At 35.8% G+C, this 12,522-nt stretch overlaps 1 protein-coding gene across 1 annotated transcript in view; it reads right to left on the bottom strand.

Annotated features, from left to right (window-relative positions):
* Positions 1–9,174, bottom strand: part of svp (COUP transcription factor 2) — a 65,353-nt gene extending 56,179 nt beyond the window's left edge. Inside the window, exon 1 of the mRNA XM_076123260.1 lies at positions 9,030–9,174. Coding sequence (XP_075979375.1) covers positions 9,030–9,048 — 19 coding nt within the window. The 5' untranslated portion in view covers positions 9,049–9,174. The remainder of the gene's footprint in view (positions 1–9,029) is intronic.
* Positions 9,175–12,522: the final 3,348 nt, after the last annotated feature.

Genomic DNA, 12,522 nt, shown 5'->3' with positions numbered 1-12,522 from the left:
TTCTTTGTCAGGCTTTCGTGACCTTAACATTACATAGAAATGCATAAATATTGGACCTTACTTCTCAAATTAGAAAGATATAACCGTAAATTTCAATAAGTTGGTTATTTAAGTCCCTAAACATGTTACTTTATAGGTCTATTAGCATCTGTCCACGACTTTGTCCGCGTGAACAGCTTTTTTAAAATCCTATGTGTTAATCTAGTTTCATGAAAATCGGTTTAGCAGTTCTTGCGTAAAGGAGTAACAAACGTCTTCACAAACTTTCGCATTTATAATATTATTAAGACAGTATAACACGAGTAAGATGACAACATATGACGTCACAATTGTTTCTAAGATCACACTTTACATCTGTAATCTCAGAAACACGTTAATTAATACCTAGAAGTGCGCTAACTACATTATAATTCTATGTAATAGATGTTATATAGACGCATACCTTACATATCATATGACACGAAATTCTCTTTTAAATCTATACTAATATTATAAAGCTGAAGAGTTTGTTTGTTTGTTTGAACGCGCTAATCTCAGGAACTACTGGTCCGATTTGAAAAATCCTTTCAGTGTTAGATAGCCCATTTATCGAGGAAGGCTATAGGTGTATATCATCACGCTACGACTAATAGGTGCAGAGTAACAGCAAAAAATGTTACAAAAACGGGGAAAATTTTGACGCATTTTCTCTTATGTTGCAAGCGAAGTTGTGCGGGGCAGCTAGTGCTAATATAAGAATATTCTAGTTATTTTTAATTAGTGTTATTTATATTAATTGTGTATGGTCGCGTGTATGATTAATTCATTATGTAGTATGGATGTGAATGAGGCAATGCAAGAATCGTGCCAAATGGCGTTCTTTGGTCCCTGCCTAACTCTATTGAAAAAAGGCGTAATATTATATATGTATGTATGTAGTAGAGCTCTGAAGGATTCAACTTTATGATTAAACTTAGTTACTGGGCAGTGAAAACCTAATATTGCCTTAAATATGAAACTTAGACTTGAAACTCATCCTTGAATAAATTTCATAGATATTCGACTCAGAAAACTGGTTCTTTAGTTTTACACAGTATTTAAAGTCAATGTCAATTAGATCAACGATACATTCCTATACTCTCTTTTAACTTAATCATAATTAATTTCTCCCACAAATATATTGTACGTCTTTTAAACGCCAGTAAGCATTCTATGATCAATGATCCTAATTACCAAAAAGAAGACCCACATCAAAGAGAATTACAAACGAGAACATTATTAAAACAGTAACGTCGTAATCAAAATGTTTTATCATCTCCATCAGTACATAAACTAATCAAGATAACATATCATCTGTAATCACACAAAACAACACTACTTATAAATAACTAACCATAAATTGTAACATTAACTAAGTCGGAACATTCATTACTTATATTAAAAGATACACACATAAATATATCATACAGATTTCCCATTTAAAATAGTGATGTTCCAACACAAGTTTATTTACCGTTTCGTCTATTTATTTAAGTTGTACAACACTAGCGACTATCTCGTTACTTCTCGATACAAGTTGATAATCTGTTATTTATGTGGCACATTTTTCAACAACACAGCGCACGCGACTTGTCTCCTGAACACCGACAAATGGTACACCATCCACCTTTTGTTGCTATAACGGTTGTATTTTGATATCATTAGGAAATCCTCGCTTCCACGACATTGAGAAATATTGTTTCTAATATACAGATTAGAGATTTGTCCGTTACTAATGTAGAAAGTCGGTAAGTAGAGTCGGTGAAGGATGGTGTGCGCGATTACACGCACGATTAATACGACGTGCGACGATAAACCTACGTTTTGATTTGTCGCCACCGCAACGTACAGATTCTTAGAAGCGAAATGGAATCTCAGTAAGATATAGAAAACCGATAGAAAGTCGTTAACTCGAAGGAATGTAAACAAAGCCGCCCACCGAGAACTGCATATCTAAATGAACACTAAAAACCGGACACGGAAGACATCAAAACTGTACCGAATCAAATAATTAAAGTTATCGTAAAGATAAGTTCGGTTTGGAAATATGCTAAAGATTTGTATAATAAAGCTATTGGGAGGCACGTGCTGAGAATGAAGCGCATTCCTGCGGCGCACTCCACAACCCCATTAGCTCGCGTCGGCTTTTTGTAATTATCGACTTATTAAATGCCGCCCGAGATTTATGTCAGGGCCGGCAACAGGTAAATCTGTTTCGTTACACCCATCCGCAGATAAATGAACGTGCTAATGTATCGGAAACTGACGACGCTAATACGAGCACTCGCAGAGCTGCCTCGTGCGATTCATATCTATACCCACCAACAAAAGATCTCCATCCAATAAACCTAGAGCGGGCCGAGCCGCCTAGTATATTTTCAAGGTATCTTAAAGCAAATTGTGCATATAAAATGATGTTAGAGAGAAATAAAACGAAGGCACCGTGCACAGAGTCACTGACCACAACAACGTACGAGAAACGAAGCCTTGCGATAATCATAATACGCTTGCAGATATGTGATTAGCTGTGGGGTCACGAAACGGTCGGCGTTAGACAGAGAAGACGCTGCGTGTCCCGCTCCGACACGGGGCGAGGCCCATGGCGCCGTCTCTATCGGCCAAACGACCGCAGGGCGCCTAAACCGCTATACTAAACTGTGACCTCACGAAATTCTCGGCGCACGATACCGAGGATGATTCACGTGTAATGACGGACGTACAGACGGCCTGACATATAGAGATGCGGACGCTAGATGAATTCCAAGCGACAGCTCCCAAGAAAAAGTTGTTTCAATTTTAAATACGCTCGTGATTATTATGGACTGTTATCGTTAATTTTATTGAGCCATCACCGGCATTAACATATTGAATTAGTTTTTGTTTTTAGTTATCTCGAGTTTGCTACATTTGTTGGTAATCTATGATTTTGATGGGAGCATCGTCGGGTCATTAAGCTGTCAGCGAGGTATAAATATTCACATGTGAGTTGACCTTGATTGAGAATAAGATTGTCGCGTGACATGAACATAGGAATTCTGATTTCGCAAACGACGCTCGCAATGATGTTAAAATATAAAGTGAAACTATAATGTAGGATGCAGATGGTATAGCTCGGTACGGTACAGAGGGCACGACCAGACGGAACAGGTTTCCTGAGACTACTAACGTAGTAACCAATATACATACAGAGCGTGCATTACTCTCGAGTATTCAACATTATAGGACGGCGGCGGCGGCGGTACGGAGCGGGTCGGCTGTGAGAAAATTTCACCTGTACGACTCCTATCAATGTTGATTTAGACGACCTTTCAAGCTCGACGGTAAAGTAGCGAATTATTGCTGTTTATAGCTTCGGACGCATAATTATAGGAGTATTACATGAACATAACAGTTGGAAAGTACTGTTGTTTAGTAGACGATCAGGTGACTTGTTTTACTGATAATATATTGAAATGTATATGACGATGAATGCAGTGATTTAAAGTTTGGGAAGTTAGAATTAAGGTCTTTTAAATCTTGATATTGAAAACATAAAAAGACAAGCATAAGTTTAGACAATTTAAAATTGAAAGCTAACAAAAATCGAGCAAATTACTTTGATAAATGAAAATTAGATGTTGAACATGTCGGTGCGATATTTCTTATTCGAACATCACACGTTAAAGGAATTAGTATCGAGAGTGTGAGAATACCCTCAGATAAATCACCTACACAGTTCGTTAGGAACGGGATGCGCGCCACAGGGGTCCACCTTCGATTCCCGTGCCGGCAAGTGGAACGCTATAGAAACCCCTTGAATATTTTGACGGGAATACAGTGCCATGTTGTTACTTTGATGAATGGTGAAATTTTTGATCAGTATTTTATATGCGGCGATTTCTGACGCAAAGGCTGAGATTACGAGAATTTAGTTATGAATAAACTTGCCATTTTTTTAATATGCAAGAATGCAGAATGACATAATAAAAGTCAGAACGTAATCGAGGTTCCGGTCATCAATTCACGGCACATTCTGATCGTCAACTGTCGAATTAATTAATTTAAGCTTTCACGCCTTATATGGCGCATCAAACGAACAAAAATACACCAATAATTAATACAATACAAACTACATAATATTCATAATGTATGAAAATGTATGAATAATTATATTCTATTGTTGGCGCCATTAGAAATGATACCATAGACACATTCCGCATACCAACGCGATTGTCGTAAGCAACAGGTTTTTGGTACATCTCGGGCTAAGGAATTTCACAATCTGCCACATTCGGCCATACACCACTTGTTTGACTTTTTACAACAAAATAAAAGGTATATTTCCCTGAGCGAGATGAAGGCGTCCGTCAAATTTTAAAAAGTTAATTATCGGATACTTTTACCATTTGGTGTGGCGAGCTGAGGCGATACATCATACGGAGGAATATAAATCATGGGTTGATTGATAGTGGTATACATCTCACGCTCGTTCGCTAGCTCCTTTTTTAATCCGACACAAATGATTTTACACTTTGATTCCTTTTTGTGACGCCATTTCGCTTCGGAGTTTACGATTTGTTCGAAATGGATTTTGTACACCTGAATTTGTTGGGACTTGCTCACCTTTTTTATGTTAAAACGAGCCTTTTGATGATATTGAATGAGATTTTAGATTAATAAAGGTTGTGTGCGATCGTGCCTGATGCTAGCCTTTATATTGTAAATGTAATTTTAATACTGTTAACAAATTCAATGAGTAATTCTACGCCGATTTTATGAATATTGTAGAAGTCCGATACAGAGAACCGTTTACTTGATCGTGCTGGTTTAGAAAACCACTATTTGTATACTGTATTGAAATCAATGGACTTTCTTATAATATGTCAATGATTACAATCTTTTTTGACGTGTTTGATCGTGACCGACGTCGAACGGGACCTGGAACTACACGTGCACTTTGCACAGTGGACGTTTATATAAACTGTCTACTTAAGGGTACAATAACTCGATGAAATCTCCTTTCATCGCAATGTGAAATTTAATATTCACTACCGTACACAGTAAAGCCAATGTTTATAGTGAAAACCTATCAAGTTTCTAACAACTTTTGAGCGGGTCGTATACCTGCCCTTGTACAAAAACCTTTGGGTATTAGCGCAGCGTTTTCTATTGTGCTAGCGAGTCGATTCACATGCAAATTCATGATAAAACGTGCGGAAATATAATTAGTTAGTGGAAGGGTCGTGCACCTTGCCGAATACCGGTTTGCTAAATCAATGTTGTGTAACTTTTGACCAGTGTCCGGCGTCCGAGAGGGTTGATATCTAGTTTTCGCGTGCCGTGGGAAAGCGGGTGTGGCGATCATATCTTAATGTGTGTCGGTAAAGCTGTGTTTTTCCGAGAAAGAGGCCATTACAGCCGGAGCAGGGATCGTAAGACATGTCACAGTTATTACACTCGCTAGTAACGATAATATCTTTCGGCTATGACACACACAAAGTGGGTATGTAGATATTCTAAGAGTAACGTGTTGCTGCGATGGTTGACACGATTGCTTCAATCTGTGGGTAAACCCGCTCCACGGAGGTATCTGATCGTGGTCAGTCACATTGACTTGTTAGAGACGGTTTTTTGTTATCAATTTCAAATCGTCTTCGTTAAATGACGAGTTAATTAATTTCAATGCGTAACTTAACTTTAATTAATTAAGGAGTTTTTTTTGGTTTTCTCAATATTATTTTTCTCAATTCCTAATGTATGAATTCATCATAAAATAATAATTGTTCGTTTCGTTGGTTAGTATAAAATATTAACTTAAGAAAACCATGACAAATCCAGCAAACCGTAATCCCACAAATCATTGTCCAATTTGCAAAAACGTTACACATTCTCACGCCCTTCGCGAAACTAGGCCTAGTGCAAACAAACCCTTATGGTCAGTAACCAGGTGGCCACACCCTAAGTTCACGGACTTAAGGGCTTATGCACACTGACGGGCTAGAAACCTTTGTCCAGTAGGCGTTTGGGGGCTTAAGAAATAAATAGTTGGCCCTTTTATAGCATGGGAAAGTAAAGATGACGACTTTGACAGTTACACAATGATTATTGTGTATGGTCAGTACTGTGTGAGGATTAATTTGTTATGGTTTCGCAATTTTGATGTAGGTAAGTTCCTGATGTCCGGTTTGGTAAGACTTAACAGACTGTAAGGTACGAATAAAAATAATTATTTTTGGAAAGTCTGTGAGGAAGAATTTTGAATTTTTTTTTTGCATTTACTCACAAATATTATCTGTAATGAATGGATTAAAAGCTTTTCTGTGGTAACAGCTTTTACTCCAACGAACAAAAATATTAATAAAGTGAATTGTTAAATACCATATTACATTGATGCTTTTTCACATTTCATCCGCAAATAACCGAAAAATTCTGCACGCATTTAATTTTGAAAACAACCCTACATGGAACATTCATCAAAAAATCACTTAAAAATTCAACCCAAGGGGTGCTCGATACCCGAAATCTTTCTAAATGACCGACCTAACACAAAAACTTATTAAGATATCGCAAACAATGCGCCAATGATTGATGGCATCAGGACGAACAAAAGATGGCTGCTTTGTTCCCCTGCTGTACCTATGATACTGTAATATGCAATTTTAATAAACCGGTATCATAATGTGGTTAATTAATCAATACGTACGAGCTTTGTTCTGTATGGGAACATAAAATAGCCATGCATAATAAAATAGCCTTTGGGGTTGAAACAAAACTTTGAATAACGAGAGCAATACTTCAAAAATTGCGAGTACGTAATATTTGCGAGTGTGAACTTGATATTATCTTCCAAATGTATAAAGAACATCTTGATATAACAACAATAAAAACTCTCAAGTTCAACGTAAACAAAAATAGCACCAACAAAAACGTTAAAAGCAAAACTGACCACTCATTTACAATAGTCGCAAAGATGGACACGAAAAAAACATATCTCTTACAACAACAATCAAATGTATTATATACCAACACCATCCTAAATGGAGCTTTTCAAAGCTAAAACGTTTTACAAAACATCAACCAAATGTGAAACAATATTATAAAAAGAATACAAAAGACTCCACTAATCTTCGCATCTACCATTTGATATCTAAGGAGATTACAATACGACAAAGGGGCACACTTACTTTTTCTATCAACAGTTAATCTCGGTGAAAAGGAGACTGCAGTTCGCACCTTTCTTTTGTCTGACGACAAACAAATCGTTTGTTACCCAAAATATGACGGGGTCGAGATTCCTAATGCGTGCTCAAGGGTTGAATCGAGAGCAGCGGGTTACCGTGTCCTTTCCGGTATGAACTGGCCTGGCATTATCAAAGGGACCCTAATGATGCAAAGGTGGGACTCGTAAAAAGTTTAGTACGATTCGCAGATAGAGACCGACCTAATGAAGACGAAGATACACAAAATATAATAAATGTTGCGGACGCTCGTTATAAAGTCCATATAGAATCGGCAGGTGTTGTTGAAACAGTCGAAATAGTTTGCAAATAAATAAAGTATGGAGACAAAAATTTAGTATATGAGAGGTCGTCAAACGGGTGCCATTGGGACGTGGCCGGCTGTAATAAGCGCCACAGCGGGAGTTCCGTCCACATTATGAACTCCTCAACCTCTCTGCCCTCCGTCAAGACCGTTTCCTTTATGACACGAGGAAATTACATCCACACGTTATCTTTTAAAGTGTGCACCTGTATCGTTGTGGTCGCGAATAATTTTGTTTAATCGTGAGTTTTGCGGAACAGTGTGTTATGATCGAGCGGGTCAATGTTTGGTTTTATTGCTTGGGTTTGTACCGAATTTAGCGAGTGTGAGAATTTACATTCATTGAGTAAAATCGACTCGAATTGTCGTAATCTGTATTGAATGAAAAGTTGATCTTCAAGAATAAGTAAGTGTTGAAAAGCCTCAGAGCAGTTAAACTATTATTGTTTCAAAAAACTTCTTTGAAAACAAAGTTACATCATAACGTAAAATTTTCACAATGTCGTCTTCAATGGGCTATTAACGGCAATATTGTCGCAGATCATAAACGTGACGGGCCGTCAACTACTCTTTTAAAGAAACCTTGACCAGACAAAACTAAAAACTATGAATACATGCAAATAGTACGCATTAGAGTAAACTTTAAACAAAAGAACTTTTTACTTAAAACAATGTTCGAACCATTAAGTTTGTTTTTCATTTCCAAAGTGATAACACTCGGAACTATGGGGGTCATACGAATTCCTGTACACCATCAATCATTAGGCTGTCTTTAAAACAATAACCGGCCATATTAATTCCATCGTAATAATAAGCTATTACAGCCCATAACTTTATATTAACATTGATCGTCAACAGTTACTTAGAGCAGTGCCCTTGGGCAGTCTCTCCACTAATGACTGGCCAAGATTAATGATTTCACTAATTACACTTGTGACAATCAATGTATCTTTAAAGCGAGCTTTTTGTGTTAGTAACACGCCATATTCTAGTGTTATTGATGAATTATGTAATTTATCAGTAGCGGCTAATAATTTTGTTGTAATTGTAACAGTATTTAAGGTCACGTCGTAATAAGTTGCGTTCTTAGTTGTGATTGGAACATAATTGCCGGTTGTAACTAAGCATTTACATTTAAATCATGAGTCATGGTAACAAATAGACATCGTAAAGACAAAATAAATGGCAAGCTAGAACTAAAAGGAAGGAGACGTATCGGTGGCAAACAAATAAAGTTGCGAATGTATAGCATCTTATCACCTAATACTTACATACTGACAAAAAGTACCGGTGAACAAAAGAAAAGATTTAGTTTAAAACGCGTATGAAATGTCTCAATATAGGCATGGATGTTAGTTGCTTCTAACTACGTTGCCAATTTTGTTAGTATGTATTCCCCACGAAAATTTCGACCCACGTATTTGTAATTCCATGCGGTTTCGGTTCCCAATATAATTTTGTATGATTCTTTCAAAATATTTTCGACTCACCTTCTCTCCTCATGCCCATTTTGAGACATTTTCTGAGTCTGCAGTACTGGCATTGGTTCCTATGATGCTGGTCGATGGGACAGTTCCTATTCCCTCTGCACGAGTACGTCAGATTCCTCCTCACCGACCTCTTGAAAAAGGATTTGCAACCTGCGGGAGAGATTTCAAATTTATCATTTTATTTATTGAATTTTAATCATGTTCGTGTTTGAGTTAATTTTCGTCGGTAAGCACTACGAGCGTTTCATTGATATTCACCGTATAATTACTCCATAAATAAGGATTAGACGCCGAAATGTATTTAAAATACGGTAGTACGTCCGTATATCATCATCAGCGCGTAAAATATTCTCTCGACTGTCAACAGGCTTCCATATTTGTAGTGGTATGCAAACATGGGGATCTCCCAATATTTTACTAAACTTTATTATTGTCGGTAGTAATTACTTGTTAGCCTATTTTGTTAATATGCTTAGAGCTATTAACATAATACCATATATCAATAGCTACCCAATATCGAAATACGACGATTTGTATGGAAGCGTCAAATATATACGAATTTATAAAACAGTTAAAATACCAACTTAACGATCTAAAGACAGTTAAGAGCGATCTCATGAATATATTATGCGTAAATATTAGAATAAGAAACAATTTGCTTTAAAACGCGCACTGTGGCGCTTTTATTCGAAACACAATGAAATATGCAGGTATTCTACCGTCTATAAAGTCGAGAATTGCTTGGCATTTGATGGAGATAGTAAAACATAGTTTGGCGTTTGGAAGAAGAAATCGAATTTTCAATAAAAAAATAGACGTCGTTGTAAATTATTTGGAAAAATATCTAAGATGTCGTAGGAAAGTAATCTTGTATATAAAATTATCTTAGTTTTAGCGATACTTGGACCGACAGCGGTGGGACATAGAGACATGACATTTTCGAATTTGTGACCAGTGGGAGGTGTATACAATTAAATTATAAATGTATGTTATTTCGGGGAATTCGGAATAGTAGCATGTTTAAGCTATTAAAGAAGTCAGTGTACTTGGTCGCCATTGTTAAGCTTGTGCAATCTTCCCATTAAGTATTAGTTAATTTAAATATCTAATACATTTATCGGTAAGTACACGTAAAGGCGAATGATCGAATTAGAATTCATAAGGTACAGTCATAAGCAAAAACACGTACTCACTGTCAGGTTTTCAAAGGATTTTTTGTCAATGAAAAAGCGAAATTGATTTATTTTTAGTAATTAAAAGTAATTGCTATTGTATCGACTGTTGATCATGAAGTTTGATTCCCGGAATGGGCGAAAATTACTATTCGTCGTTTCTAATTTATTTTAGAATAGTTCTCAATAGAAGCCCTAAGTTTGATAACATGTCCGGTAAATGAATCGATATGCCGCCTATTACATGGGACAAAAATTGACAATGGTAAAACGTGGGTGTGTTTCGTACAATTCTGCCATAGCCTGCGGCTATAGCAAGTGTGGTATCTCACATTTTGGACCAAAAAAGTACCTTTTGGGGCGTGATGGTGCTTACATATTTTTGCTCGTGACTGTATAACAGATTTACTGAAGAAACCGAGATAGGGTCAGTTTGCGTTCTTAAGCGGTCAAATGTTCCTAAATGTTTGAATTAAACGCATTGATATTGTAATGGCGGTGATTTAAATCAGCGTCCACTTTGAATTACATCCAATTTACAATATAATACGTAATTTGTAAGTTATTTGGTAGGAAATATTATAAATGGCTTGTTGTTTTGTTCGCTTTGATACAGGTTCAAATCTACTAGAATATCTAAATTATGTTATCTGGACATTTAACTTATGTTGTAGTTCATGTCTAATACGTTTAAGAGGCTGGTCCCTTTTGCATTAAATTTTGATAAAATGAAAAAAGGGCTAAAAAGTTGATTAAAAAAGTTTGTGATTAATCTCATGTTCTTATCTATCAAAATTGGCCCTGCCGTTTAGCAGTTAAAGCAATACACAATAAGTAGAAATATTCAAGTTGTGTTTGATCCTAGCATTTAATCTATCTCGACGCAAAATTTTATCAAAATCGGTTCAGCCGTTTAGCAGTAAAAGATACCTTTTAAAATACTACTTTGCATGTAATGCCCCAAATCAGTAAGTAGTTAAAATTGATATATCTATAAATTTAACACGTAGCGACATCAAATATCATTGATTTTACGACTATCTTAGATTACAATCACAAGAACGATCGGTTATCTTAAACTGTGACTTCCGATAACACACAAACCAATAAAATATCTAATTTCATTCAAATACGCGAATTAAATAAAACTTTCTTATTAATTATCACTAAATTGATTACGCGTATCGATTTTCATTGATAATCGAATGGAATTAAGACAAAATCAATGATTTTTAAACAGTTTAAGACATTTTTGAGCAAATAAATAAGTCCATTATGTCGTGCAGATTTCTACCACGCATATAATACATGCTTTATGAGAAAATATCTCGAAAAATAAACATAATGTTTTAGTGTAGCTACTGAGTACTGAAATCTTTATTAGATTAATTATGTGTTATACACATGAAATTATATTGTGCTAAAAGTAGATTTAATGTCACGCTATTTATATTCTTCAATTTGAATTTTTATAAATCTGTAAAGCTCTTACGATTTTCTATAGAATTTAATCGATAAAACGCCTAAAAAGTATAAAGTTTAAGCTATATGTATTTACTGGTTACAATTACGATTGACAAAATTCATTTCACGATTTTAATAAAATTGCAATTATTTATATCAAAGACGATGAAATATCAGTGATATCTTTAAAAAGACTGGCCAGAAATTTTCAACTACACTTACGATAATTTTAAAAATGTTGCCAATATTTTTGACTTAATATCTACAAATTCAAAGTTATTATTCTAAGTTCGTAAAGCTCAGCCATCCAGCATAACCGCTTAAGTGAAAATCTGTTGTTGTTCACAAAGCGCAAGTTTGTGGCGCGCTCGCTGCGGTACCGTTAGTGGGTTTGCTCACGTAGTTGGCAGATAAGCCTCTCTGCGGTACCACGGAACTTGCTACGTGAGCTATACGCTTGTTACGCCTAAATGTATATTTTTATACTCGTTAAATATATTTTTAGGGCTTTCAATGTCTATGGACATTGCAATTGAGCTACAGTTGTACTTGCAAAACGATAAAGTAGAAAACAACAAATTTATAAATTCTACTTACTTACTTTTGGCGAGCGGAGCCGCATTCATAAGCTAGTCATTAAAAACATTAAAGATTATTCAAATCCGTAATTTTAGTCTTACATTTTTTACAACAGGAAGTAAATTCCGGAATTCTAGTTTCTTGACAGATGGAATTAAAACAGTGTTTTATGAACTGTTCATTTAATTTTAGCGAGAACCATAAATAAGATGTCAGATCAATTTTACGACGTATTAAATTAAACTAGTTCTATTAGTGATTATAGTCATTAAACTGTG

This window comes from Anticarsia gemmatalis, chromosome 15, assembly GCF_050436995.1.
Source record: "Anticarsia gemmatalis isolate Benzon Research Colony breed Stoneville strain chromosome 15, ilAntGemm2 primary, whole genome shotgun sequence".
In the NCBI taxonomy this organism is placed as follows: Eukaryota; Metazoa; Arthropoda; class Insecta; order Lepidoptera; family Erebidae; genus Anticarsia; species Anticarsia gemmatalis.
This window is presented reverse-complemented; position numbering and strand designations above follow the sequence as displayed.